At 43.0% G+C, this 24,201-nt stretch overlaps 1 protein-coding gene across 2 annotated transcripts; it reads left to right on the forward strand.

The window, feature by feature from the left end:
* Positions 1-976: 976 nt before the first annotated feature.
* LOC145890516 (homeobox protein SIX6-like) lies at positions 977-18,466 on the forward strand. 2 transcript variants are annotated; one of them, XM_082981618.1, is made up of 4 exons: positions 977-1,122; positions 14,852-15,589; positions 15,830-15,993; positions 17,128-18,466. In XM_082981618.1, exons 2-4 carry the CDS (start codon positions 15,002-15,004, stop codon positions 17,684-17,686), a joined length of 1,311 nt encoding a protein of 436 aa, XP_082837744.1. In that variant the 5' UTR covers positions 977-1,122; positions 14,852-15,001; the 3' UTR covers positions 17,687-18,466. The 2 variants fall into 2 exon arrangements, with proteins under 2 accessions (XP_082837744.1, XP_082837745.1); XM_082981619.1 differs by having other exon boundaries at positions 15,050-15,589.
* Positions 18,467-24,201: the final 5,735 nt, after the last annotated feature.

Below are 24,201 nucleotides of genomic sequence, written 5' to 3' on the forward strand. Positions count from 1 at the left end.
TGGCTAACATCGTACAACATACAAGTGCGCGTGTCACAAACATTGTCTAAAAATCTTTGCGATGCACACAAGCTAAGACTTGTATATTGGTCAATACAATCGTTTTTGACTCCAAACGTTTCCAACACCGGGTGGCGCTAATCATTCACCAAACACTGTCTGTAGAAATGAAAACTGTCAACATCGATCTGATACATTGTTATAAATACAAACCCTGGCTGAACTGGCCAATAATTAAAAAAGAATTGTATGTACGTTGGCTCAACATAAGTGTTAAAAACGTAAGTAGTGAAAATAAAGATAAATATCATTCATCCCAATTGAACAATTTGAGTAAAATTTATAGTGAGGGTAGAAATTTGAATACAACAAGATATTTTGCACGTAATTAGACAATCCTTCAGAAAATTGTATACAGCCGATTTGATCGAATATCGTTGCTGAAAAAAACGTTTCGTTCACAATCCGTTCTGTGCAAGTATAATATCCTCTCGCGGTTTAATAACACCAAACAGGTGCCGATTTTAAAATCAAGATCGCCAATCGGTCAACAGCAAGCTCAACGGCTCTACTATCGCAAGTGTCAAATAACTTACAATAAAAGGCGGCGTCCCGGGCATCCGGTGGCGTCGGGGTGGCCGATATCGCACGATATTAAGCAGCTTTATTGCCTGCGCTGGACGCAATTTAGCCGTAAGTCGAAACACTGCGCGCAGGGGATATTACGGTTTCGGAGGCGGCTTGACAAGATAATTTGCTGCGTAATAAACGTTATTCGGTTATGCGATACCGGCGCTTCTCGGTGCGGCGAGCAAGTATCGTGGGACCTGCGTTTGGGCCGAAGCAACTTGGCTTAAAGCTAGGAAGCAATTGTGTCTGATAATATTTCGTTTCACAATGATGTCGGTAACTTACCAGAGTAAAACGACAACGTGAAACAAGACTCTGGTAATAAAAGGTTGTATTTGCCAGGTAACGAAGTAAAGTGTGGTAAATAACCAGCGACTCCGCTGAATGAGAAGATATTGGACATTAAACTGATGAACACCTGCTGGTTGGAAGGCTTTGTTTAAACAGAATCAACTATTGCAAAATGCGCGCAAGGGCCAAAGAATACACAAGGTAAGAACTATTTCACGTTGATCTTTTATCAATTTTGTTGCATAACTCCTGGCAAAAAAGGAAACTCGTCTTTGTGACAATTGCACTTTTGCTTGTGACACTTGCTTTTTTAACGTACCACCTGCAAACAATATGGCGGGACGTGCAGTGCACCAGGCATGCATGTAAGGCACGTTCAAATACACAGCAGACAAAATGGTAGAGCGTTACACAGTGGGCACGTATGTAGGGCTGCTGTTTAATGCGCTTAGTCGGGAAAGTTTCTAAGCTCACCTTGATACTTTTGATGTGCTGTCGCCACTAAAGCAACAAACCCTTGACGACAATGGGTACTTTGATGTCCTCGTAACAATATACGCGTTTACCTGGCGAAGATGCCACTTTCCTTTTTGATGTGGTAGAGACGGATAGTTTTGAATCAGAATAGTTTCCCTTTCGAGACCATTACGCAGGTAGAGAGAATGTGCCAGCGCTGTGTCAGTCAAAAGTAAGTGGTTTGGGTGGGTTTAATTGAGTAACCAACTGTAAATAGATATTAGTTGCTTGTTTGGTATTTTTTTCTCGAATGTTGGTGATATATTTATGCAGAAAGTTACTTACAAAATTGTGAGGTGAATTAATATCCGGAAAGAAACCTTTGTTGAAATGTGTGACGCAAGTTGTGTAAAAGAACAAATGCCATGTGAATTTTAACTACATGAAGCACAAGAATAATTTGCAAAGCACAACGTTGTCTTTTAATCTCATCAGTCGGTAGTGTCACCAGCAGAAAGGGCAAAGTGCATTTTTCGACGAAAGCAAACAGGTCCGCTTTGAACTTGCATAACTTTTGACATTCAAATCGCACTTGGGCTGGACACGTCAAAGAGCGACAAGTACAAGTCGTCGGTCGACCTTCCGCGCGCTCATGACAGGCACCGAAATCGCCAAATTCGTTGTAATATCTTGTAAAGGACCCTTTGAAGTTTGCCGCTCTACAAACAGGCCGTCCTCGCTCACCGTGCAACAACTGGAATCCAACACCGGACAAAATTACCCCGAAATTCGATCGCCCGGTCGATGTCCGTGCTTCGCGATTAACGAACGAACAAAAATGACCAACGCGGTCGCAATTATGACGTCATCAGCTGCACCTACTTTCGGCGCTTCGACAAATTGCAGCAAGCCGGGGGAATGTGGGTGTTTCCGTGCGCAAAAATGCACGCACTCTATTTGTATGCATATATTACAGAAACCAAGCGCATGCATTAAACTATGCATAATAGCAAACTATACGAAAGCATTGTGAAAAGGTCGCAACAGTAACAATGTCTGCAGCTCTATTTATACAAATTTGACTATCACATACATCAAATGTTATGAACATTTTTGTGACATGCAAGTTCATGTTTGTGACAATTTTTAGGTTTTTTGTGTGTCGTGTAAGACATGACCTTTGTAGTAAGGTTTGTTTAGACTAGCTTTACACCATGATAGGTCGATACATGTAACTCGCTTTACATCTTCTTCCCCATAATAATCGGTGGCGGTTTTGTTGCGGAACAAACAAGGAAAGAGGGCAATGAACCTTGAATCCCTACCAGAAACGTATAATCAAAATAAAGCAGGGTTGCGCAGAGAATGTCAGGGGTTGCGGTGGCAACATAAAACACATGCAAACAAAATTACAACATTTTTGTGCCTTTTAAAAAATATTCTGAAAACAAATAAGAAAATTTGATGGCGTTGAATGTTAAAAGACAAATCTATTTCTACAGAGCGTGCGCGCATGTTTTCAAAAATGTTTTCATACCAACAGTGAAAAGGTGATAATTTTCAAAAATTACAAACACTCCGTTTGACGAAAGTTTTCTGTATGCTTCAGTCTTCTCTAATTTTCGGCGTTACACAACAAACTTCCATTCAGTGTGGGGCTTTTGTTTGTTGTTGATAAACTTTGCAACACTTTTGTGATTTTCACGGCGGCATATAATGGCAACTAACCAGGCAAAACCAAACTATGGCCGTAATTTGGTTCTGCTCGCTATGATAAACACGGTGCAGTCAACACAGAAGCTGACGACATCCCAAACGCACAAGAACGAAAACTTTCCAACTACCCCTGTTGTTATACTGCGGGGACACGCATCATGTGTAGGGTTCAAGTTCTGTTTACGGCGTTGCGGATTGAGAACGACGCTTTGTGGGCGCTGAGCGCAGTTTTGCATCGTTTACTAAGTTTGTATTGTTGTCTTAGGCCAAGCGCGTCTGCAAACCGCCAGCACGATGGAAAGACAGTCGCTGACCCCACGAATCGGTTGCCTAATCTGAAAACAAGACAAAACAACTAGCAACACCTTGACCTTTTAAGTGAAACACAAGGGTTCGGTGGAATGACTTTCAGACAAAAGTATGCATGAGCGAGAACCCAGGCGGTAGCAAAACGATCAATAGGGCATAATGTTATAGTGAACGTACAGCGCAGAAGCCTGCATTGAGGAAACGAGAGTGCGCGACCCCTTTAGACTTGTTTTGTCACGGTCGTGGCCGCTAAGAACATTAACTGATAGCGGTACACGCCTAATGCTTCGCGCCATGGAAAAGATTTCGAAACACGCCAGTCTCGCGTAGCCAAACAACAGGAAGAATCGCGTCCACATCAATAACGTACCATGGGTTATGGCATGACCACCGGAACAAAACAAGCGGTTCCGAAAATAATCGTTCGGTATAACAATAGAGTCGCTGCGCTGACGTAAGCTGGTGAAGTTGTAACGCGCTCTGTTGGTAATGCTCTAAACGACGCAGAGCGCGTTTTTGGGGCCAAACTGCGTGACAAAACAAAATGTCGTCGAAGAAAATCCGAAAAATCCGAATCTTATGCAAAAAATGCGGAAAAATGTGCGTCCATTGTTGGGGAGGAAAAAACCCAGAGCCATAAAATATGAATTTTGACGGATAGCCCGAATCGACAATTCATCAATGGAGAAAAAATTTAATGTGAATCCTAAGGTTTGTCTTATTCTTTCAAAAACAGGATATAAATATTCTTTCAGATATAAATAAGGTTCTGTACTGTTGAGGACATAACAATGCTGAGGAGATTGGCAAGTAATAACGATTAACATGATAGCACACATATTGCAACGTTTACAGTTGTGTTAAGTCAGACCTACGGCAGAGTAAAAACGTAAGGTTTTGAAGAATAGCAGCTCGTTTATAGGTTATCCAGGAGGTTCGGGGGATGAACTTATTCGGAAGTTCACGCAAGTGCTTAATCACCTCAACCCGATAACGATGTGCAAAGTTGCGGAAACAAGCAGTTCCGGCTGCGCAGCAAAACGCACATCGCCCTCTCCTTACACTGTCCGTTACATAAAGGGATAATGCAGTGCCTTGTTGTGAGAGAAGGGTCGTGAGCTGGTGTCCCGTTACGTCGCGGCTTTTAGCCTTCGCCCTGTTGCTGGGTTTTAGGCACGGCCGGATGGATTTTAACGCCTGGCTGCCAAAAGATCGGTGCCGTGTCACCGCCGTGTTTCGAGTTGTCACCTTAAGGCCACGCGGGCTTCGGGAAAAATCACCCTGCCGTCATGCGAGCGACTGTTAATCACGCGAGGGGCAGAATTATCGTTGACCCAACACATGCCGACCTCCGCGATTGCCTTTCCGTAGAGAAATTCGGCGGTAACTTCGGCAATTTGCAATATTTGCCTGTGATGTTTAGCGTTTCGTCGGGCTTGAATCCCCGTAATCCTAAGACAAATGTCGCAGGTTTTTTTAGTATTTTAGCAAGTGCGTTGAACGGTCCATCATCTTCTGCATTGTGTGCTGCTTTTGTAAGCTGTTTATGGAGATAGGGGCTGTGGTATATAGAGGGCTAAATTTCATATAACGAGAAACTTTGCGTTCCCTTTCAACTGTAAACCGAGTTTGCGTAGATCCAAATTTAACCCAGTTGTGTCGTACGATCGTATACCGTAAACCCAAATATGTTCCATTGCCGACCAAGGTATTCGTAATACCTCGAACCTCACTCGTAGGTAAAGTTTTCTTACGTTCGGTCAATTTTGCACACAACCAGTTCCACCGCCAAACTGGCGCTAAATAACATCGACGGTTTCGCAGGGTCGTTCCAAGGATTGGTAATATCGTAGATTAGTGATAATCGGGTATCGAGTTGTGTGGTTTAACAGACGATAACCGGTAACCGTACACCCCACGGTGAGCCTGATCGACACTAAATGGGTGCGGGATAGAGATAACAAAGTCCACTGTAATCTTTCGGTGCCAAACACCACCTTGCTCCATGAAGCCGACAAACATTTATTTCCCGGCCGAAGTTTCGATTAAAGTGTCGGTTTCCATTTTTTTGGAAACTTTGTAATTAACACTCATTACTCTTGCTTGGGTTTCAATGATTTATCGGCAGTAAAATTAATTGAAGTCAGTTAAAAGAGCAGGAAGAGGGATGGATAAAATGTTGGTCGTACAAGTAAACTTTAGACATAGCTATTGATGTTGTTTGGTATGACATAAAGTATAAAGTCTCGCGGCATGGTATAAGTAAAAAATAGGTTGAATAAAATGTACGTTTACTTGTTGCGAAAGGGACAACGCTTGACGACAACTGTCATTTATATAGTTGCTCGCAATTCATTTCGAAACCTTTCGGGCGCTGTGGTTATACAGGTTAACGCGCCAGGTTCGAAAAGCAAACACAATTCCCTAAAGGGAGAATCGCATCCCCAAGGATCCCATCTTCCGTGGTGACTGGCTCTTGAGTCTGTCGAGAGACTAAACCGCGATGTAGAACGCTCCCGTGAGGGTACAAGTGTAGGCAATAACTACATGGCGGATATGAAGATTTTTTATACAAAGCAAAACTTCATCTCTCATTACAAACCGTCAAGCGGTAGTGCAACTTTCTTGGGAAACCAGTGTCTATTCATATAAGGTCTCAATGTGTAATTTTGTTGCCTTGCGGTCGGTAATGCGAAAAGTCGATACGGGAGTCTGTTACGGTTCATCACCTGAGCGATGCGTGCTTTGCAATACACCTAGATGACCCTTGTCACCTTCCAATTGAGATAGAAGTGTCGAAAGCTAACGTATTCATATTTTCCCATGACTGAGTCGGTCTTAAGCGTCTGATGTGTAGGGTGTTGTTTTGTGCTTATCACGGGACCCGGCCTGAGTTTGAACCACGAGGTTCAAACATGTTTAATTGTGATGGCACGTAACACGCATATGGATTTACGGTTCTTTTGCTCGAACGCCATTTTGTTTTGGGTGTAAACCAAATAAATAATGTAGCCAGCAGTGTCACCGCGTGCGTCGGCATATGTGAACATAACACAACCACACAACAAAACGTATATAAATGCAGAGTTATCCCAATAAAACTAATTCATGTGAGAGCAAAAGTGAACGGACAATCTTGCTTTCAGAGTGGTTAAAAACGGTGAGTTTCGGCGTCTCCAGGGATACTTAGATATTTACTGATATCATGCAACGCATGTTTAGTCACCATGATTAATGGTGGAAACATCGCAACGTAATGTCAAACTGATGATTTTCGAAATATGTCTTAATGAGAGGAACGCCCTTTAAGATAAATGACAAGTCAGCCATTAAAACGGGTCGTCAATCACACCATATTGTACTAGTTGGTCAACGTAAGTATTGAGTTTTAAAGGTGTAATTGGTTATACTCCAATGCTGCTTATGAAAAGAATCTCTCAATCTACTAACATAGTCATGGGAAAGTCAACTTCGCATTTTTGCATGACGGAAAGCTATTGACTAGAGAAAAAATATAGGAATATATATTACGGCTGGACTTAGGGTTAAAGGTCATGGCAGCTAGGTGAGCCTTCATACAATGACAAATGTGGATTTTCTTCTCATCTGACGCACGAGCCATGGTGGTCGGGACCTCAGCATACACAAACAGTTTAGATCATGAAAGTCGAGATGGGGTAAACATGGGGTTGCTTTAAAATGTTCAACCAATGCTAAAATGATTTTTTCAAAGTTGAAGCAAGATGGCCAGGTGGTAAGTGCTTATAACATGACCTGCAACTCCACCATATGTTAATCATGTAAACGTCTTCACCTTGTAAATTGCAGCAACTTGGGTGGCGTTTACAGAAAAAAACTTAGCATGTAAAATGCGTGTAGTACTTAAACGCAACACAAATCACCATACATTTTATTGAAGTTGCACAATCCAACCAAGTTGCAGAAACTGTACAAGGTGAAAACGATTAAATGAATAACATATGCTAGAAGCGCAAATCCAACTTGAATCCGTTAATTTGCTACAAACAACATGACGTGGAAAGCATCACTTGTCATTGTCAACTGCGGTTACAGTGAAATTATTTCGACCTTTGACCTTCGCTAATACGATTCGCATTTTTCAAAAATTCCACGGCGCAAACCAAACATTATTTTAAGAGACAATGTTGTCATTCCTCGAATGCAAACGCTTTGACAAATCGTCTGCGGATTCGACACATGCGACCTTTAGCATCAAAACTTTTACAGCGCTTTCGCGTGCAGGCGAGATTTGCCCTGGATAGTGTTATCTACAACGTGCATTAGAGGGTCTTATATAAATTTCCACTGACTAAACCGAACCCAAATGTTGCTTTTGTGTAAAGAGAATGTCAAAATCCATCAAACTTGGCAAACGAGCCGAGGCCTCAAAGCGAAATGCCAGACGCAGGTACGGAGCCAATTCACGCTTCATTTGCAGAGTGCCGCCGTTGAGCAAATATCAGGGAATTTTTCTAAATGTGCATCACGTTATCATGGGCTAAATGACCGCGAGAAGCTTTTTAATTCAACGTACCCACACGGGGAAAGCGGAGATTGTTAAGTTAGCTGAACCACCAACATCGACAAAAAAGCTTGGCGGCCATTATGGTATTTTCAAAAATGTATGATAGGATTTTGGCGAGGTGACAATTTTCGGTATTTATCGGTACTTAAGTATCATTAGCTGCCTCTGATGGGTGCTTTGCGGCGCGGGGATATTAGATTTCGGCCATGGATTTTCAACATTAGGATATAGATACATTTAAACTATGTTGGTGCGAGGCATTAAAGCTTAGCTATGTTTTATTTGAAAGATCTTTCAAATCGCATTCACTCGGTTTAGTGTAAGAAGCATCATTTTGTGCAATTTGGAAGAATTACTTCAAAGCTTTACTTAAGCCACATAAAAGCACAGAACACAAATAAAGTGCGGTGAGACGCAAAAAAACGTGGATATTCCTAAATTACACCCAACCACATCAAAGATGTTGTTCCACATTAAAGGAGGGAAAAGCCCAAAACGGCAATTACATCACTTTCCGCTACATCAAAGTACTTTGCTCTGTGTATGGAGGCGGGACTATATACACTCACAGTTTTTGTTCCTTGCCTTGTTTTAGTGCTATCCCATGGCAGTTCACCGTCTGAGTAGTAACGTTACCCGCTTTGCCATGCCGCTCCTTCAGTGGGATGCAAGTTAACTTTACGCAAAGCAGCGTCTAATCTTGCCGACATGTTTACATTTAGAGCAGGTAGTTTTTGCGGCCTGGACGTTTGGTTAACGTCCGCTGCGAGGTTGGTCGGCAGAGTGTAGTGTTTCTACTACACGTTTTGGTGCTTACGATTAGAGCGCCGGCGGGCGTCTTTCCAAAGGCTCGCGAGACATAAGATAGGGGACTATTAGGGGTCCGGACGATTGTGACGTGGTTTAATCGCATTCGGACATCCTATCGATGACAGCAGCGACCTATTATCGAAAATCTGTGCGACGCGCGAGCAGGGTACCTGGTCAATCGTGGCACATCACTCCGCTGGTCAATCCCCGGAAAAAAACTTATTCCCAATTACGTCAACACAGGATGGGAGAAATCTCCAAGTGTGAAAAGGGGAAACAATGGCGCTTTCTTAAAGCGGATTATCCGACAAAACAATCAACTCCAAACAGGACTTTCTACTATCTGCACTTTGCCGAGCATACAAAAGAATTATCGAGTGCCACTCCGACTTCGCGATGTTTATTCTTCGCTGCGTTAAAAAAAACAATTCTGGCTGTTGGACTCCATGAAGATAAAAAAGTTGATTTTTTCGACAATTGCATACCACATGCGACCAATTTATAAAACAATTTAAAACCGCAACGGTAAAAACCTGCAAAATTACTTAAATATCCATATCAACTTACCGTCCCATAATTTTTCACCACTGTTCAATTAAAAGTGGGCTTAAATATATTTTTTTCTAATAACATTTCAAACTTTCAAAAGACTCACAACTGTGTAATGCGGTTGACTATTTTTTGATCCCATATCTAGTATCGACCCCAGAAATTCGATCGTCAATTAGTTGGTGCTATGACTCCCTCTTTGATCTCACCGACACCTGCACGATTTGTAATGAAATCATGGGAGTCCATTTTTGTCTTGCGGAGCAAGAAATGCGTAAGATTCATCAGATTTGTGACCCTGTCGTGTAACCGTATTTAGATTTGTTACGAAACAAAAATTTGGAGAATGTTGATACAGTATATCTCCCGAAGTAATAACTGTGTGTAAAGTGTTGTGTGGAGTTAGGTCGCTGTAATGATACACATCCGAATTCAATTTGGCGCACATTTGGAACTTCCAGATCTTGACAAACCACTAAAATCAATTTCGGAAATATTCGAGTTACGCAATCTGAAATTTTTTTCGACTGGTAAAAATCAAACTGAAGTTTCGATCGCAAAATGTTGTGAAATTCATAACAATACTAGTCACCCACCCCGGAATGCGGTGAAGCGGGGGTGGCATAATTCCATAAATCGCAAACGCCCCAGTCATTCAGATACTTATGTCACTGGTCGCTCTATGCTTTAATAACAACGAACGCAAAACACTCCAGATTACGCGCTAATGCGACACGCTTACCTGAGCGACAACAACCAATTTGACATGACAGATCACGTGCCGTTCACGCTCCATTGAGCGCCAATAGGAGTGCCGCACCCTGTGACAGGGCAATGTGGGTGACACACTCGTGTAAGATGATGGGAAAGTGTGTAGAGTAGCCACGGGGTCACCATGAGTCACATTATATCGCACGGTAAACTGGCACCGGGCTTACGTGGGGAAGTCGCAATGCCGATACGCCGACCTATCCGTTACGAATGACTCGCAACACTGAGCTTTGTGTTCGCAATACGAGACTCTCAATAAAGCTATCGAGTTTTCTCGACGATGGGAAATTTACTCTAATGGGTAAAAGCCCCCTGCGTACCCTACGTAAGCCAATTAAGATATGGGTAAGTCAGACATTTTAAACACGTTAAATCTTTTACAGCCAAGATGGAAAACTGGGTCATATCGGAAATATTCCAACAAGCACTAAGACCTTTTTAAAAAATTTTTTGACAGAAGTACGACAGAACGCAATTGCTGTAACGGTTACAATAACCTGGTGTAAAATAAGCAAAGGTTGGCACAAAAGAATTGTCCATGCATCAATAAACCTGGTTGACATTACTGAGACTTTGATTCCCACGGTTTGAAGGTGAGAGCAAACAAAACTAAAGAAGTGTACAGGAGGGTGGCAACCGCAAAAGACGGGCCAGCATCGATCGGTTTGTGGGGATCAAAGACTTTGCGCGTCACCCGACGGCCCTTGCACCGATTGTCACGTGTTAGAATAGGTATCGCGCGCTCAGCCAAGGCTGTGAGATCAAAGAGCGGTGCCAAGAGAATTTTTGGGCAGCCCGTCTCAATGGTGGCTGAAATCCCGGTTGTTTACGAAACAGCTCTGTTTGTCCGACGTCCCTTTCACGGCCTTAGACCCTGCTAATGTGTCGCGGGGATTATACGCGGAATCGCCAAACCAGGGTATGCGAAACGCAATATCGCCAGTACTTAACACAAGCCCTTTGTAAAACATACGGGCGTTTACGGATTCTAGTCCTGCGCGCGAGTCGATTTTTGCGTTGCCAAGAGAAGAATTCCCCACGGTGGCCTTTCAACGCGTTCAAATTCCCAAAGAAGCCACTCGGTTTAGAGAAAAGTTGCCACAGCATTGGGTGAGGAATCCTGTGGGATATACACTGGTAGCCTTTACAAAACATGCCTTTCACAGTCTAAATGTTAACTGTGGCACATCCATCGCATTATGCCGTGCGACGTCAAATCCTAGTGTTTAATTCATGCGCACTTCAAATGCTGCGGGCGCAAATTGTAATTTGAGACGCAACGACGAGATGAATTTATATCGCGCCAAACACATGTCTGCATCCCAGAAACTTCCAGTTAAAACACAATTCGTATTATTAGAAACACATGATGCGAATAATTGTTTTGATTTGGGACTAAGGGTTGTCTTATTGTCTTAAATCACACGTTTTCACAATTCACAGTAGTAAAACTGCACAAAAACTGTTAATGAAATCATTCTGGAATACAGCGAGTTCCCGCTTAAACACACTCACCGCGCAGTTACTAAATACTTACTAAATAGTGACGTTTGCTTGGCCATAAATATCTTAGAAAAACGGCAGCTAATAAAACAAAGGGGTCTGTATAGCGCCAGGTGATTTTAATTGGATTATGCTCTTCCCCACAAACATCGGTTGGTCCGCTAAACACACAAATGGAACGGGTCCGGCGGAGAGCGCGGCAGCGTCCAGCGCCTCTTGATGAATCACGGTTAATTATCTGCTCGTGGGAAAGTAGCCCCCGGGGCCGCGGCGCCCGCCCCACCGCTCGCCCCCTGAGAAAATAATTTGTCTTCGTCGAACGGACGAGCGCGATAAGAGATAAGGAAGAGCACGAGAAGGCCCAGACTGGAAACTCTATTAACGCCTTAAATGGCGCGGGCAAGTCGGCGTGACGGCCGCTCTCCTCCCGGGGACGCCTCGCTTTCATCCCGGTTCGCGCGCACCAACCAAATCCCGATAGGCGGGAAAGCAAACAAGTCATCACGGGTCGCGGTGAAGCGCGGAGTATTAGGGCTAGCAACAGTTTATCTCAAGTGACGCGTCCGTCAACGCTCGTCGATCCAACAACAGCCGATTTCCTTCGCACACAAGCAGTATGGGCGCCCCACTTCGGGTACAGTTTTTTCAACGACACAGCGAATCCCTTCACCAACATGCACCAAAGGTAGAAAAATCTGCGCGATTTCGTCTTCGCAACGAGCCACGAAAGGCTATGCGTTATGTCGAGAAAGCGGGGTGGCCGCGTTGAGTGAATTAGCGAATTGGCAGCATTTTTTGGTCTGCGTGTGGCGGTTCCTCGTTAGGACAGAAGGTACCGACAGATAAAAGCGTCGAGTAAGGTGTGAGGTGCTGTATTTTTATTTTTAAAAAATGAGCAATAATTTTGTTTCTTCGGACGTCAATATTACATCAACGATACGTTTATAATTTAAATAGCTCAGTAAGTTTATTTAGCGTCTTAAAGTAAGAACAGGGAGCCATATGTTTATCCTACATTACACAAAAGATTGTTTATGGCGGTGTCTATTATGTATTGGAGTGAAGAATCTAATACCACCAGCAAGCAGCTTAATTTAGATGTAATGGGAAGCAGATATTATTTTGCGTAACGTTGCAGTGCAAATAGCATTCCACGCGGCATCTGCTTTCATCGGCAATTAAACGCCTGTTAACGCGCATGCCTGCAGCTTTAAGGGGATTATAGCAGGTATCACAGGGACCGACAGCACGCGTCGGGGAAATTTCAAGTGGCAATTAATATTAAAGCAAATAAACGGGATTACGTCATGCGCGACAATTGACCAATCGCGGCGCGACAAATAACCTCCAGAGCGAGTGAAAGAAAAACAGTGGCCGGGGAAATGGAGGCGGGTTTTCCACTTTCATTTCGGCCGACCCTACACAGATTAATGATCACGGTCCTGATGTTTAGTAAAGCGATTAGATTAGTTGAAATGGGATGTTTTCTTTTCCGAAGCATTTGTTTTCTCAGCCAATTGGTGGGAAATTATTGTAAGCAACAGCACGAAGTGAAAATACCCACAAAAATCATGCACAAATTCAGCAAAGGTTTCATTTTGTGGCACATTTTTCTTTTGTTTGTTACTATTACCAACAGCAATAGAATATGTACATTTCTTGCCACAAATTATTTTCCAAGGGCGAGACTGGGCAAAAACAATCGCCTTCCCAAAACAGACCAACATCTTATATGGAAATGAGGATTAAAATGTCGGCTAGAGCAACATTCAACTGTTTTCAGCCCATATGCACTTCGATGCATAATACATGGGGTCGGGCAGAATATTGTTTGGTGGCGTGGTCTGAGTTGCGAACGAAATTCCAAACGAACGATGATAATCCGCAGTTAGTCGATTTGAGCTGGCGAAATTTATGAACTGTGTACTTGTTAAAACCACTGTAGCGTTTGTGCACGATGATCGTCAGTTAGGGATTAAAGTTTATGCGCCTGGTTTGACGAAATATTACGTACTGGTTTATGCCTATTCCACAGAAGTTCATATTCTGATATACCTTTGGCTAAACAACAGGTTATTATTCATTCTTTAACCCATGGCTTTCTAAAGTCATAATAACTGCCTATAGTTGTCATTTGATTCACTAAAAATCCAAATAGTTCGCTGAAAGCGCAAAGTTATCCGCTGGGTGACAGTAAAGCGCATACAATTTTAATCGCTGTTTAGTTGCAAAACAGGTTGTGTTTAAATTTATGTTATGTAGCAGGCAAACTGCAACAGCGGATTGTTTTCAAAACGAGTGATATTGTTGTAGGAAATTAATTATAAGTTTTGAAGAGATCACAGCGAGTAAGGATTCAAAATTACCGTGTCAAATATCATAAGATACCTGGGTGTTCCTGTTTTCTAAAACTTATCAAAATACGTTGGTTAATCAGTTTTTTCGTGTGGTAAATTCTTTTACGAAAACAATTGTACCAAATTTTGTGTCGGAAGTTGGATTTGAATTCGTCTCAATGAAAACAAACCCCGTGTTGCAAAAGTAATGTTCACCGCCGTTGGCAAACCGATTTAAAAATGGCGCACATAAAAACACCATCACGAAGCTAAATTTGTCGAAAGCGTGTCCATGCAGAACCAGCTTGCGGCAGCGAGACAGAACCCGTACAAGTCAGGGAAAAAAGGCGATCCCAACTACGTTCGTTGATTTCGATTCCCGGCGACAGTTGCGTCGAATTGTCGAATTATAAACACCGCGGCGGCGGCCAATTGTCACCTATTGTTGCTTTTGGTAACTGCCTGTTGTTTTTCTCGCCGGCGAAGGACGGCACGCTCTCTCTTTACCTGCGCACCGACAGTCACTTGCTATTAATGTGTTGGATTGCTCTGAGTAGCATTAGTTGCGAGGAGATAACCTGGTAAGCGGAGGTTATACGAAGTGGCAGAAAGAATATAGATCGCTCGTAAATGGGACCGGTGTTTAATTAGCCATAGGGAAGGGAAACAGTTTAAAATGAAACTTACGATAAATGTGTTTAGGTAATACGCACTAAGTCAATATAGCTAGATTGCGGAGATGAAAGAAATTAATGTCAAGTTAACATTTTACGGCGTTACCGTTGTTTTGATAATTTGAGACAGTAATAGTTTAAAATTTACATCGATTTTGCGTAATGTTGCAGAAGGAGTGCGCCATTTTTGGGATAATTTGAGAAATACGCGAATCAGTGTAAGGTGCACTCATTTAATACCATTTTTCTTCAAATTTCAGATCTGCCTTGCAAAACATATAAATACAGCAGGTATCTATTTGCAAATGCTTAGCTCTGATTAAAAAGGCGACAGCAACCAAATAAGCAAGATTTTGTCGTCTGTGGTGACGGAATCCAATTACTTTCCTTCGACATCGCAGGAGCCAGCGATGGCCGCCGCTTTAGCGATCAATCCTTACCCGGCAATGCTTCCGCAGGTAGTACAACATCCATCGGCCGTGGCAGCAGCCGCCGCAGCTCACTTCTCCGCCGTTTCGGCCGGCAACAGCTCACAACTCAATCCCGGGATGATGAGCGGCTACGGCGGGATGCCGGCACCCGCACCCCCGCCGAGCTCCCAACCCGGTTCCGGTCTTTCCTTCGGCTTCACACAGGAGCAAGTAGCATGTGTGTGCGAGGTACTCCAGCAAGGAGGCAACATTGAACGTCTTGCCCGATTCCTCTGGTCTCTCCCCGGATGCGAGCAACTGCACAAAAACGAGAGCGTCCTCAAAGCAAAAGCGGTGGTCGCTTTTCACCGCGGAAATTTCCGTGAGCTGTATAAGATCATCGAGAACAACCAGTTTTCGGAGCACAACCATCCAAAGTTGCAGCAACTATGGTTGAAGTCTCATTACATCGAAGCCGAGAAGCTGCGTGGAAGACCGCTTGGCGCCGTGGGAAAGTACCGCGTGCGAAGGAAGTTTCCGTTGCCAAGATCAATTTGGGACGGAGAAGAAACCAGTTACTGCTTCAAGGTTTGTGTTTTTTCTTACGAGTGGGAAAGTTTCATTGATTTTCAATTATAGAAATAATTTAGCCAACACTGAAGAGAATATTTTTAACGCCTTGAAGTCAAAACTGTTCCAGGATCTGTAAAAAAAAATGTGACGAAATATCGAATCTAGGAAATATTGAAACTACGTGCTTCTATAGAAAATAAAAATAAACTTTATTTCCTGGATTCAAGCGTTAAAATCTAGCTTATTTAATTTTAGGAAAAATCTCGGGCTACCCTACGCGATTGGTACACCCACAATCCTTACCCATCACCCAGAGAAAAACGCGAACTTGCAGAGGGGACAGGATTAACTGTAACGCAAGTCAGCAACTGGTTCAAGAACAGGCGACAGAGAGATCGAGCCGCCGAAGCTAAAGAACGGTAAGTTTGCATAATGAAGTATGTGTAATGCTCATAAAATTAGGGAAAGTGTCTGATTACTTCTTCGTAGATGCTATCGAAATTACTGCCTCTAAACCCAGTAGGGGTTAATGGGTTTTTACAAGCTCAAAATTATGTCCAAAAGGTAAAGGCCGGATGTGTTAAAAAGGCTCTTTCAAAATGGAAAAGAGCCATTTCACCACAACAGTAAAACCCCAAAACCTATTTGGCGAATAGAAAGGGATATCGAGTTTTCCAAGTCATTGTGTCCCGACGAGCAATTGAATTAAGCTTCAGAGGCAATTGTTGCCTCAACCACACGACAATGCTCGCAGTAACAGGAGTCGCAACAAAAAAGCACACAAATTGCTTGTCTACATTGTTGTTCGCATTTATGAAGTCTCATCCCAGCGACGCAATCAACGACGTTTGAACGTCATCACAGAAGGCAGTAATCCAATTTAAAGCAATTGGGGAGAATCATCTCTCTATTCATGGTTTTGTAATTATTGCACCTGTTTTTTCAACAAATGCCACTATACAGTTTAGGCGTGCTCAAAAAGTTTAATTGCGATTTTCAATATTGATCAACAGCACCTAAAAAGGAAATCATTTAATTCAGCCGCTAAAGGTCCAAAATATTGGGAGAGAAAAACAATCAGAAACTTGCAAAAATACAGACGTAGAACCGTTTCTAAGAAAACCACCGTCGCTTTCCCTGCGTCATGGGTCAAACGGCGTCCGCCATTTTGTTTTTGTACGGTGACTTGGTTGTTGGGACGGTTTGCGTAAGCAACCGTGACTCAGTTGCGCTCTAATGCTATAATGGAGGCTCGCACTAGAAAACATGAACCCGTAGTTCAGTAAATTATCCGATCACTTGATTTGAAATCAAAACAATTCCAAAAAGAGACATTGTCGTTTTTGTTGGGTTGGTTTAAGCAACCGTTATTCAGAGTTAAGTTAGAAAACGTTGATACCCAAACAAAACTCTAAACATACGTGTTTACTATGTGTGCTAAATAATTGCAATATTAAACTTGAAGCGTTACAATTCGTTTCCTTATATGATGGTGGTATGTTACTATAGTAGTTTCCTTAAAAAATCTGTTAATAATCTAATGCTATTTACAGAGATGGAAGTGATTTGTCACAACCAGGGATGCCGTTGCAAGCTTCGGGAATGGGTACACCACCCCAGCAACAAGGACAAAGCGGCATCGATGGTATGGGACACCCAGGAGATGTGTTGGAGCCTAAACCTTCGCTGGATAACATGAGCCACGTCGCACACCAGCAGCAAGTCATGCACCAACAACACGACCAGATGCTGCACCATCAGCAACCACATTCACAAACTCCGCCGCATCACGGCATGAACCCGCATCACGTTCCTCCTGCTCCTTCAATCATGCCGCCTCACAGCATGATCATGAGCACCCTCCACGACCCTCACGCCCTCTCGCAGCACCACCATGGAGCCGGTGGGGTCCCAGGCCACTACACAGTGGCAGGAGCGGAGCACGGCAATGGCCATATGACGCCGTTGCAACACCCCGACATGTACCAGTCGCATCTGCCGCAAATACCACACCACATGGCCGCGGTCTCGGCTCACGCACCCGTGAATTCCATGCACGAATCCTTGATACATGGAATGCCGCCCAGTAATCCCGTTGAGATGGGAACGTAGCTTACTGGGGAGCGATATAAGTTCGTAGAAAAGACAATCATCATCGCACATGACGACATTCCAAAGCGGAATCCGGACCAAATAAAGTGTTATTCGTAATATATATGGTTCTTAGCGCAACTACACGGCCCATGAATCTATACCAAAGCCATTTGTGTTTTTTGCTTTAGCTGTAGGTGTGTGTTCACTGTACGTTTCATGCATTATTCAAGCGAAAGGCGTTTTACGCTTTGGGGCGCCCGCCACGATAAATGTTGTATGCTGTCGCGAATGCATGGCGCCCGGGCAGTGTGGCGACAGACAAGCAAATGTTTCGCCATGTCGTTGGGTTGGAATTGTGTGGGCCAGCTGCTTTTATCCAGTCGATGCGTTTAATGTAACATAAAAGATCAACAAAAAAATAAACGTTCCATTTTAAATGTGTACACAAATTTTCAGAAATTTATTTTTTACCGCCTTTTGTTGCAACCAACGATCATTGCTGTCGTTCCTGCGTTGCCCACGATTTTCTTGCAATTGCAGAAAAACGACCAAGTCCAAGAACGAAAAATATTCCGACACTTTGTTACGAGTCATTCCATGACATGGTTTCTTACTATTTGTTAATATTCACATTCAATTCATATTACACCCGCGACATTTCCTTATGTTTGCATGCAACTGCGCTTTCACCGTATTTTCATGATCGTCGTATTTTTATCATTTCTCTGTGCGCCGTGGCAAGCAGTTTAACGTTGGTTGTCGTAGCTTGGGTTCGCAGCACTGTTTGACAATAAAACAAGCGACCGAAATAGAAGCTGTGTGGCATTCAAAAGCATGAAGGAGACGGGTTGATTTGACGGCGAACATACAGAGGGAATGTGAAGACTACACATAAAATGTGCATTCCTAAAAAAAACTTAAATGGGTTTTAAATTTTGAATCAAGTACTCTAAGTAATTTCACCACAAATTTTGAAAGCTTAAAGCAAAACTCGCCGAAATTTTGAGCGTTAAATGCATGGGAGATATAAGCACAAAAGTCAAGGAATCCTTTCCACGAAGACGAGGTTTTGTCGTACAACGAAATATATAGATTTTCGCCTGAGAAATTAAGCCGAGATCGCGAAGTGGCATTTTCAGTACATACCTGACCAAAAGTGAATACATGCAAAGACTAAAGCCAGTACAGACGTGGGAACATTCATACCAGTTGACTGATCACTCGATTGATCAGCCGAACGGACAGAAAGCGGTGCGCTATCCATCATGGGGCCGCCAGCACAACCCCTGCCTTTTCAAGCTGCGTGCAAATAGAGCAACTTCCGAAAAGTAAAATTCTTCCCACAGGTACTGCTAGCCATGGGTCGCTTTACAATGCAAACTGTAGTTACAAGTCTGTTTGGAAACACTTGAAATTTGGGAGTGGAGATGAAGGCAATACAGTGGTAACTTTGTCACAGAGCGTAAAGTTTAGCAATGGTTTCGATAGAAACTCACTCAAACGTTTTATATCAGTGATATTTTAACAAACCGTAATATAAAAAATAGGGCCACGATGTTTGAAAAAATTAAGGTTTTTCTTCAATGGGATTAAGTTTCAAAAAAAACAACTTAAATTTTCCATTTAATTAACACAAATACTCGAACACGTAAAAGCAAACAAATTCCAAGGTTTTTCGTGATATATATTGGAAGAAAATAACTAAAAACATCCCAGCCAAGTTTGTTCACAGATATTTCTGCAAGAATCCACGAAAATTCTTTTCAATACAGCAGTGTGCCTGTCAGTTTCCGACGCCTCGCGACCGGGTTCTTATTCTCAAAAAGCATCGCATTTCCTCCATATTCTTCAAATCAAATACATCATGTCACCGCAACATAATACATAAATATCAATTTCTTTCGAGCCAGGGTTTTCGCGCTATCTGTTCGTTCTATCGCCGTTACGTAAGCGTTGACCTGACCTTTACACCTAACCTTTGCCTGGGTCCGGGATTTAACTCACACGGGGGCGCCGAATTTCTGTACGAAAATGCAAAGTATTTTAACGATGAAAAATTCATTGTGGGGCGCCGTTGATGCAGCAAGTTAATTTGCAATCAGTTGCGCCGGATTGTCGGGACGGCGGGTAAACGGAAGCCGCCGACGATTGGCTGAATTCATAATTTATGGCAAGGCGCGACAACCAATCAGCGGTTAGCTTACCTGGGCATGACACGAAAGTCAACAGATCGATTACCTGGCTTCCAAATTGCACTAAAAAGAGGAATAAAAGGTAAAACAAAGCAAAACAATATGCTGTCCAACGTATTGGGTAGATTGAATGGCGACACAGAATAACTCCCTGTATGATAAAAAGGGTTCCCTTCCAGTGTAACTGAATCAAGGTACACCTCGGACGTTTGAGAATGTAATTGGTTTAAGAAAGCTTCGCGTGTCTCTATAAGATTAACATCGTTTTAGGTTCATGCGCTCAGCGGGTGTTGGGGCGACAGAAAGGGCGTCGCGTGCCTGGTATTCTTTTGCCGCCGACTGGTTTATAATATGGCGTTCCACGACGCTGGATGTCTTGGACCAAATAAGCTCTGCAATTTGGACGCACCTCATCGGCTGATAATCCTACACGTGAAACAATGCTACAAAATTATCGCGTTTGACAATGCAAGATTTAAATACTTTCGCAAACGCACTAATTTGGATTGCGAAATCTCGGCAACATTACTTGAGGTAAAGCTGTTATAAATAAACAAATTTCAACGTAATGTGTTTACTAGAAGTTATATTTTAAAGACTGATAAAGAACATTTCTTACAGTCTCCTATTGTGGGACAACCACACATGACAAACTTGAAGGTATCAACATCCGTAAAAGAAAACCGTTAGAAGCTGGCAGTCGTTTTCCATGCGCGAGAAAAGCAAAACCGTATGAAACTTAGCAGTGTCAGCTGAACCAAGCAAATTGACCACGCTGGTCAGGACGCCGTAAACAAACAAATAGGCTCCAAAGAGACCGGCGATTCGCGCCTTTGAAGTCATTGATTGATGACCGCTCGTTATTTTGCCCTCACAGTTATCAAGGGTAGAGAAGACGGTCCAAATTTAAAACGCCGGGACCGGTGTGGTGACGGTCCTGTCAAGGATACGAATTGGTCACGGCAAAGACGCGAATCACCAAAACCTGGCACTGGCACCGAACACGTGCGAAATATTGACTGATTTATTGGCGTTGTTGGCAACGCGCACCCGTGGCAAGAGTCTGGCAAGACCTCTTTATCCATTATGGTTTTAACCATTTCCCATTTTTATCTATTTGTTAATCAACGTTCAGAGAAAAAAATATTTGATAAAAGTGGATTCAAAAATTAAAACCTTCCTATTTGGAAAATTAGAGTTGCAATGTTTTACGGGGTTTCCTTTTCCTCAATGGATTTTTCCAAAATCCTGTTATTGAGTTAGGACAAAATGGATGCACTAGATGCACCCCATTTACGGAATGTTGTCCGCAAAAAATAACGGCAGGTTTTTGGAATTCCAACGAAGTCACTTTCTGCAACAATTTACGTACAGGAAGCTAATCCCGCAAACGAGCTTTTGATTTGAGAAACCGATAAAGCGTAAAACAGAATGCTCAAAACAACGACAAATGGCCGGTTAACGAGCCTGAGTCACAGGTACGCATATATCAACTGGTAACATATCGGCGTCAAACCGAATGTCAACACCGGCCCTTAAGGAAATTATGAGATTTCTCCAGTCTGGCAATGGACAGAACGACGTCAGACGTCTGTGTGGTTTGCCGGGCATCGCAACCCGTATACAGAGGCGATAGATTTGAGGTTGGTCGACGCGATTTATCCTAGCGATAAACCTTATTGGGAGAAGGTGAATAACGGCATCCTAACGAGTGGCACGTGCGGGACATGCTGCGAATTAAAAGCTGATTTCACGCGGGCATACCGAACCTGGAAACCAAACACCAATGTACGACCATACTGGGCGGTGGTTGGTATTTGCTACAACCGCGGCTCGGACCCATATTCGGAAATTATTGCAGTGAAGAAATATGTTTTCGCATCGAAAGGTGTGAAAAGAGTATTAACTGAAATCTCAAGCATTCGCCACATGCATAGTTTCTAGTTCCATTTTTTAGGCGATATGTAAAATATTTGTGCAAGCCAATGCACTAAAATGCTGATTAAATAGAACATAGAAACTCCAGGTTCCTTTGAAGCACAGTCAGTACCAACTACAATAATGTGCCAAAGGGTTCGCTTCGATCATAATGTTCGCTTATAATTCCTACACACTGGTCAAAACTGCGTGAACGACATCAAACCAAACGACAAGAATTATACAGAGCTATGACGAGTACAAAAGACCGATCGTTTGGTCACTGCGGCGGTCTGTGGCTTTGATGCGGGAAGAAACGGAAATTAAATAAATCGGTGGCAATTTTAACGAATCTCGTCCAATTTGTCCCCTACGTCGCCGCGAGACCGCAGTACGACGAATCGAAGCCACGTGACGAAATGTCTGTTTCGTGACGTAACGTAAAGAGAAATTCGTCCGTCGGTGAAGGTCATTTTTTTGTCCCAACACACTCTACAAAATTTTGCACAGATATAGAATTTGAATGTAACATTGGGTGTCGAAAATGAAAGAAATGTTTGGGAGTAATAGTGATTAATATCACAAAACTTACACCGTCGTCACATTGACTAAAAAAATGGGTCATTTAAATTGATTGTAGAGATATCCCAGTTATGACGCACGTTTATTTTTCCGGTAGAGATGACCGACATTTTTTCACGTGGGCGAGCATCAAGAGTGACACACAAGCCCTGAAATATTCACCAATCTCTTCGTTTTCCAGAACACGATCGCGAACGCGCGACAATCGAGTCAGTTGCTATATTAAGCACTAAGGGGGTTGCACAGTCGCAACAGCACTGACGTGTGTCTGGAGGTTCATTGTCCGACTACAATGGATGAGAACACGAAGACGCATCCTGTCAAGAAATGATTTTTACATCAGGTATTCCGAGACAAGGAAGCCACGTGCTGTTGTTGAGTGGGTTGATACACTTGTTTGCGGTGTGCAGCAATAGTCTGATGACATGCGATACTGCCCACGCGTTTAACGCATTTAGCATGAAGGAGTTTTTTGACCTAAAACGTCAGAAATCACACAGGAACCTATTTTATGCAAAGAACGTCACTGGCAAAACATGTTGTGCTAATATCGTAACAAAAATTAACGTTTTTGCAAATTGCGACACTGCGAATTCCCAAAAAAACACCCTGAGGTAGTTTAAGTTATAAAAGTGTGGCGACAAAGCAGAAAATTTTACCAAAACTTTTGCGACTTCAAGGCAAAGAAATTCCCTACACGTGTTCACATATGGTCTTTCCAGACTCGGTAACAACTCATTTTCTCCAACAAAAATGACGTAACCTTCGAAACACAAAGGGTGATTGTCGCAAAGTTTTTCGTTATCGATGCACGAGCAAACGGCCAACGCCCAGTGGCTTCGATTACGTTGCACCACAAGCTGTGTTTTAATTAAGGGATGTCGAGTCGCTTTCTACCCTTCCACCATTACACGGTGACCCCCCAACAGCAATGACGTCAAACAGTGATATCTCCGGGCGTCGATTACCCTAAACTACGGACATTGGCGACATTTTTCACATGCACAGGGTCGTAAGCGATCCACATGCACTGCACCGGGTGCTCGGATACAGTAACTTACATCGCGAAAGCCATGTTTTTGGACCGGTTGCGTTTGATCCGATACAAAAACTTTCTTGTACGCCGCCTGCACAGAACGTCATGGGAGAGAGAATGTGAAGTGGGCGAGGATCCACCACACTACCCTGGTTTGTTTATCCTTCACACGTCGGTCGAGCCGGTGTGCGGAGGCAGGTAGCAGTGTTTGCCATGTTTACGTTCGCTCGCGGAGAGGAACACAGGCCATGGGGGAGATGGGAAGATGATCTTGAGAGAGTCGGAAAACAAGAATGAAAAAGCGCCAAAAAACAAACCCTACGATCACGATTACATTCTCTCAATTTTCCCCAACACCCAAGTAAATTGTATCTGTATATGTGACTACTTCAAGAACAGCGCTGTCATCAACAACTAATGGTAATGTGGAGTAATTAATAATATGAGAGTTCACATTGACCTCGTTGTGATTTATCGTATTTCATCAAATCTGCTTGTCAATTATCGGTTTTCACTTTAAAACATCATGTAAGGTTTACTAAAACGAATGTTATCCGGTGATATAATTTTAAGGAGAAAGCAAAGTTAACTCCAATATAGGCATCAACAAAATGGCGAAATAAGCGAAAACGCACTCCGAAATATCGGGAGAAAGCCATCAGTTATAGACTGTAGATTCATATGGCGATAAACAAGCCACAAGTCGTTCAGACGTCAATCAGAATCTACGATCATTTTATTTAAACGTGCGACAGGCAACGTCGTCAAGAAAAAAACAACGTCTACTGGGATATGACTGTTATGGC

The sequence above is a fragment of the Ascidia mentula genome, chromosome 2 (assembly GCF_947561715.1).
Source record: "Ascidia mentula chromosome 2, kaAscMent1.1, whole genome shotgun sequence".
NCBI lineage: Eukaryota > Metazoa > Chordata > Ascidiacea > Phlebobranchia > Ascidiidae > Ascidia > Ascidia mentula.

Coding starts and splice junctions, on each gene's coding strand:
- LOC145890516 (XM_082981618.1), top strand. CDS start 15,002: ATGGCCGCCGCTTTAGCGATCAATCCTTACCCGGCAATGCTTCCGCAG. Junction 15,590..15,829: donor AAACCAGTTACTGCTTCAAG/GTTTGTGTTTTT, acceptor ATTTAATTTTAG/GAAAAATCTCGGGCTACCCT. Junction 15,994..17,127: donor GCCGCCGAAGCTAAAGAACG/GTAAGTTTGCAT, acceptor TGCTATTTACAG/AGATGGAAGTGATTTGTCAC.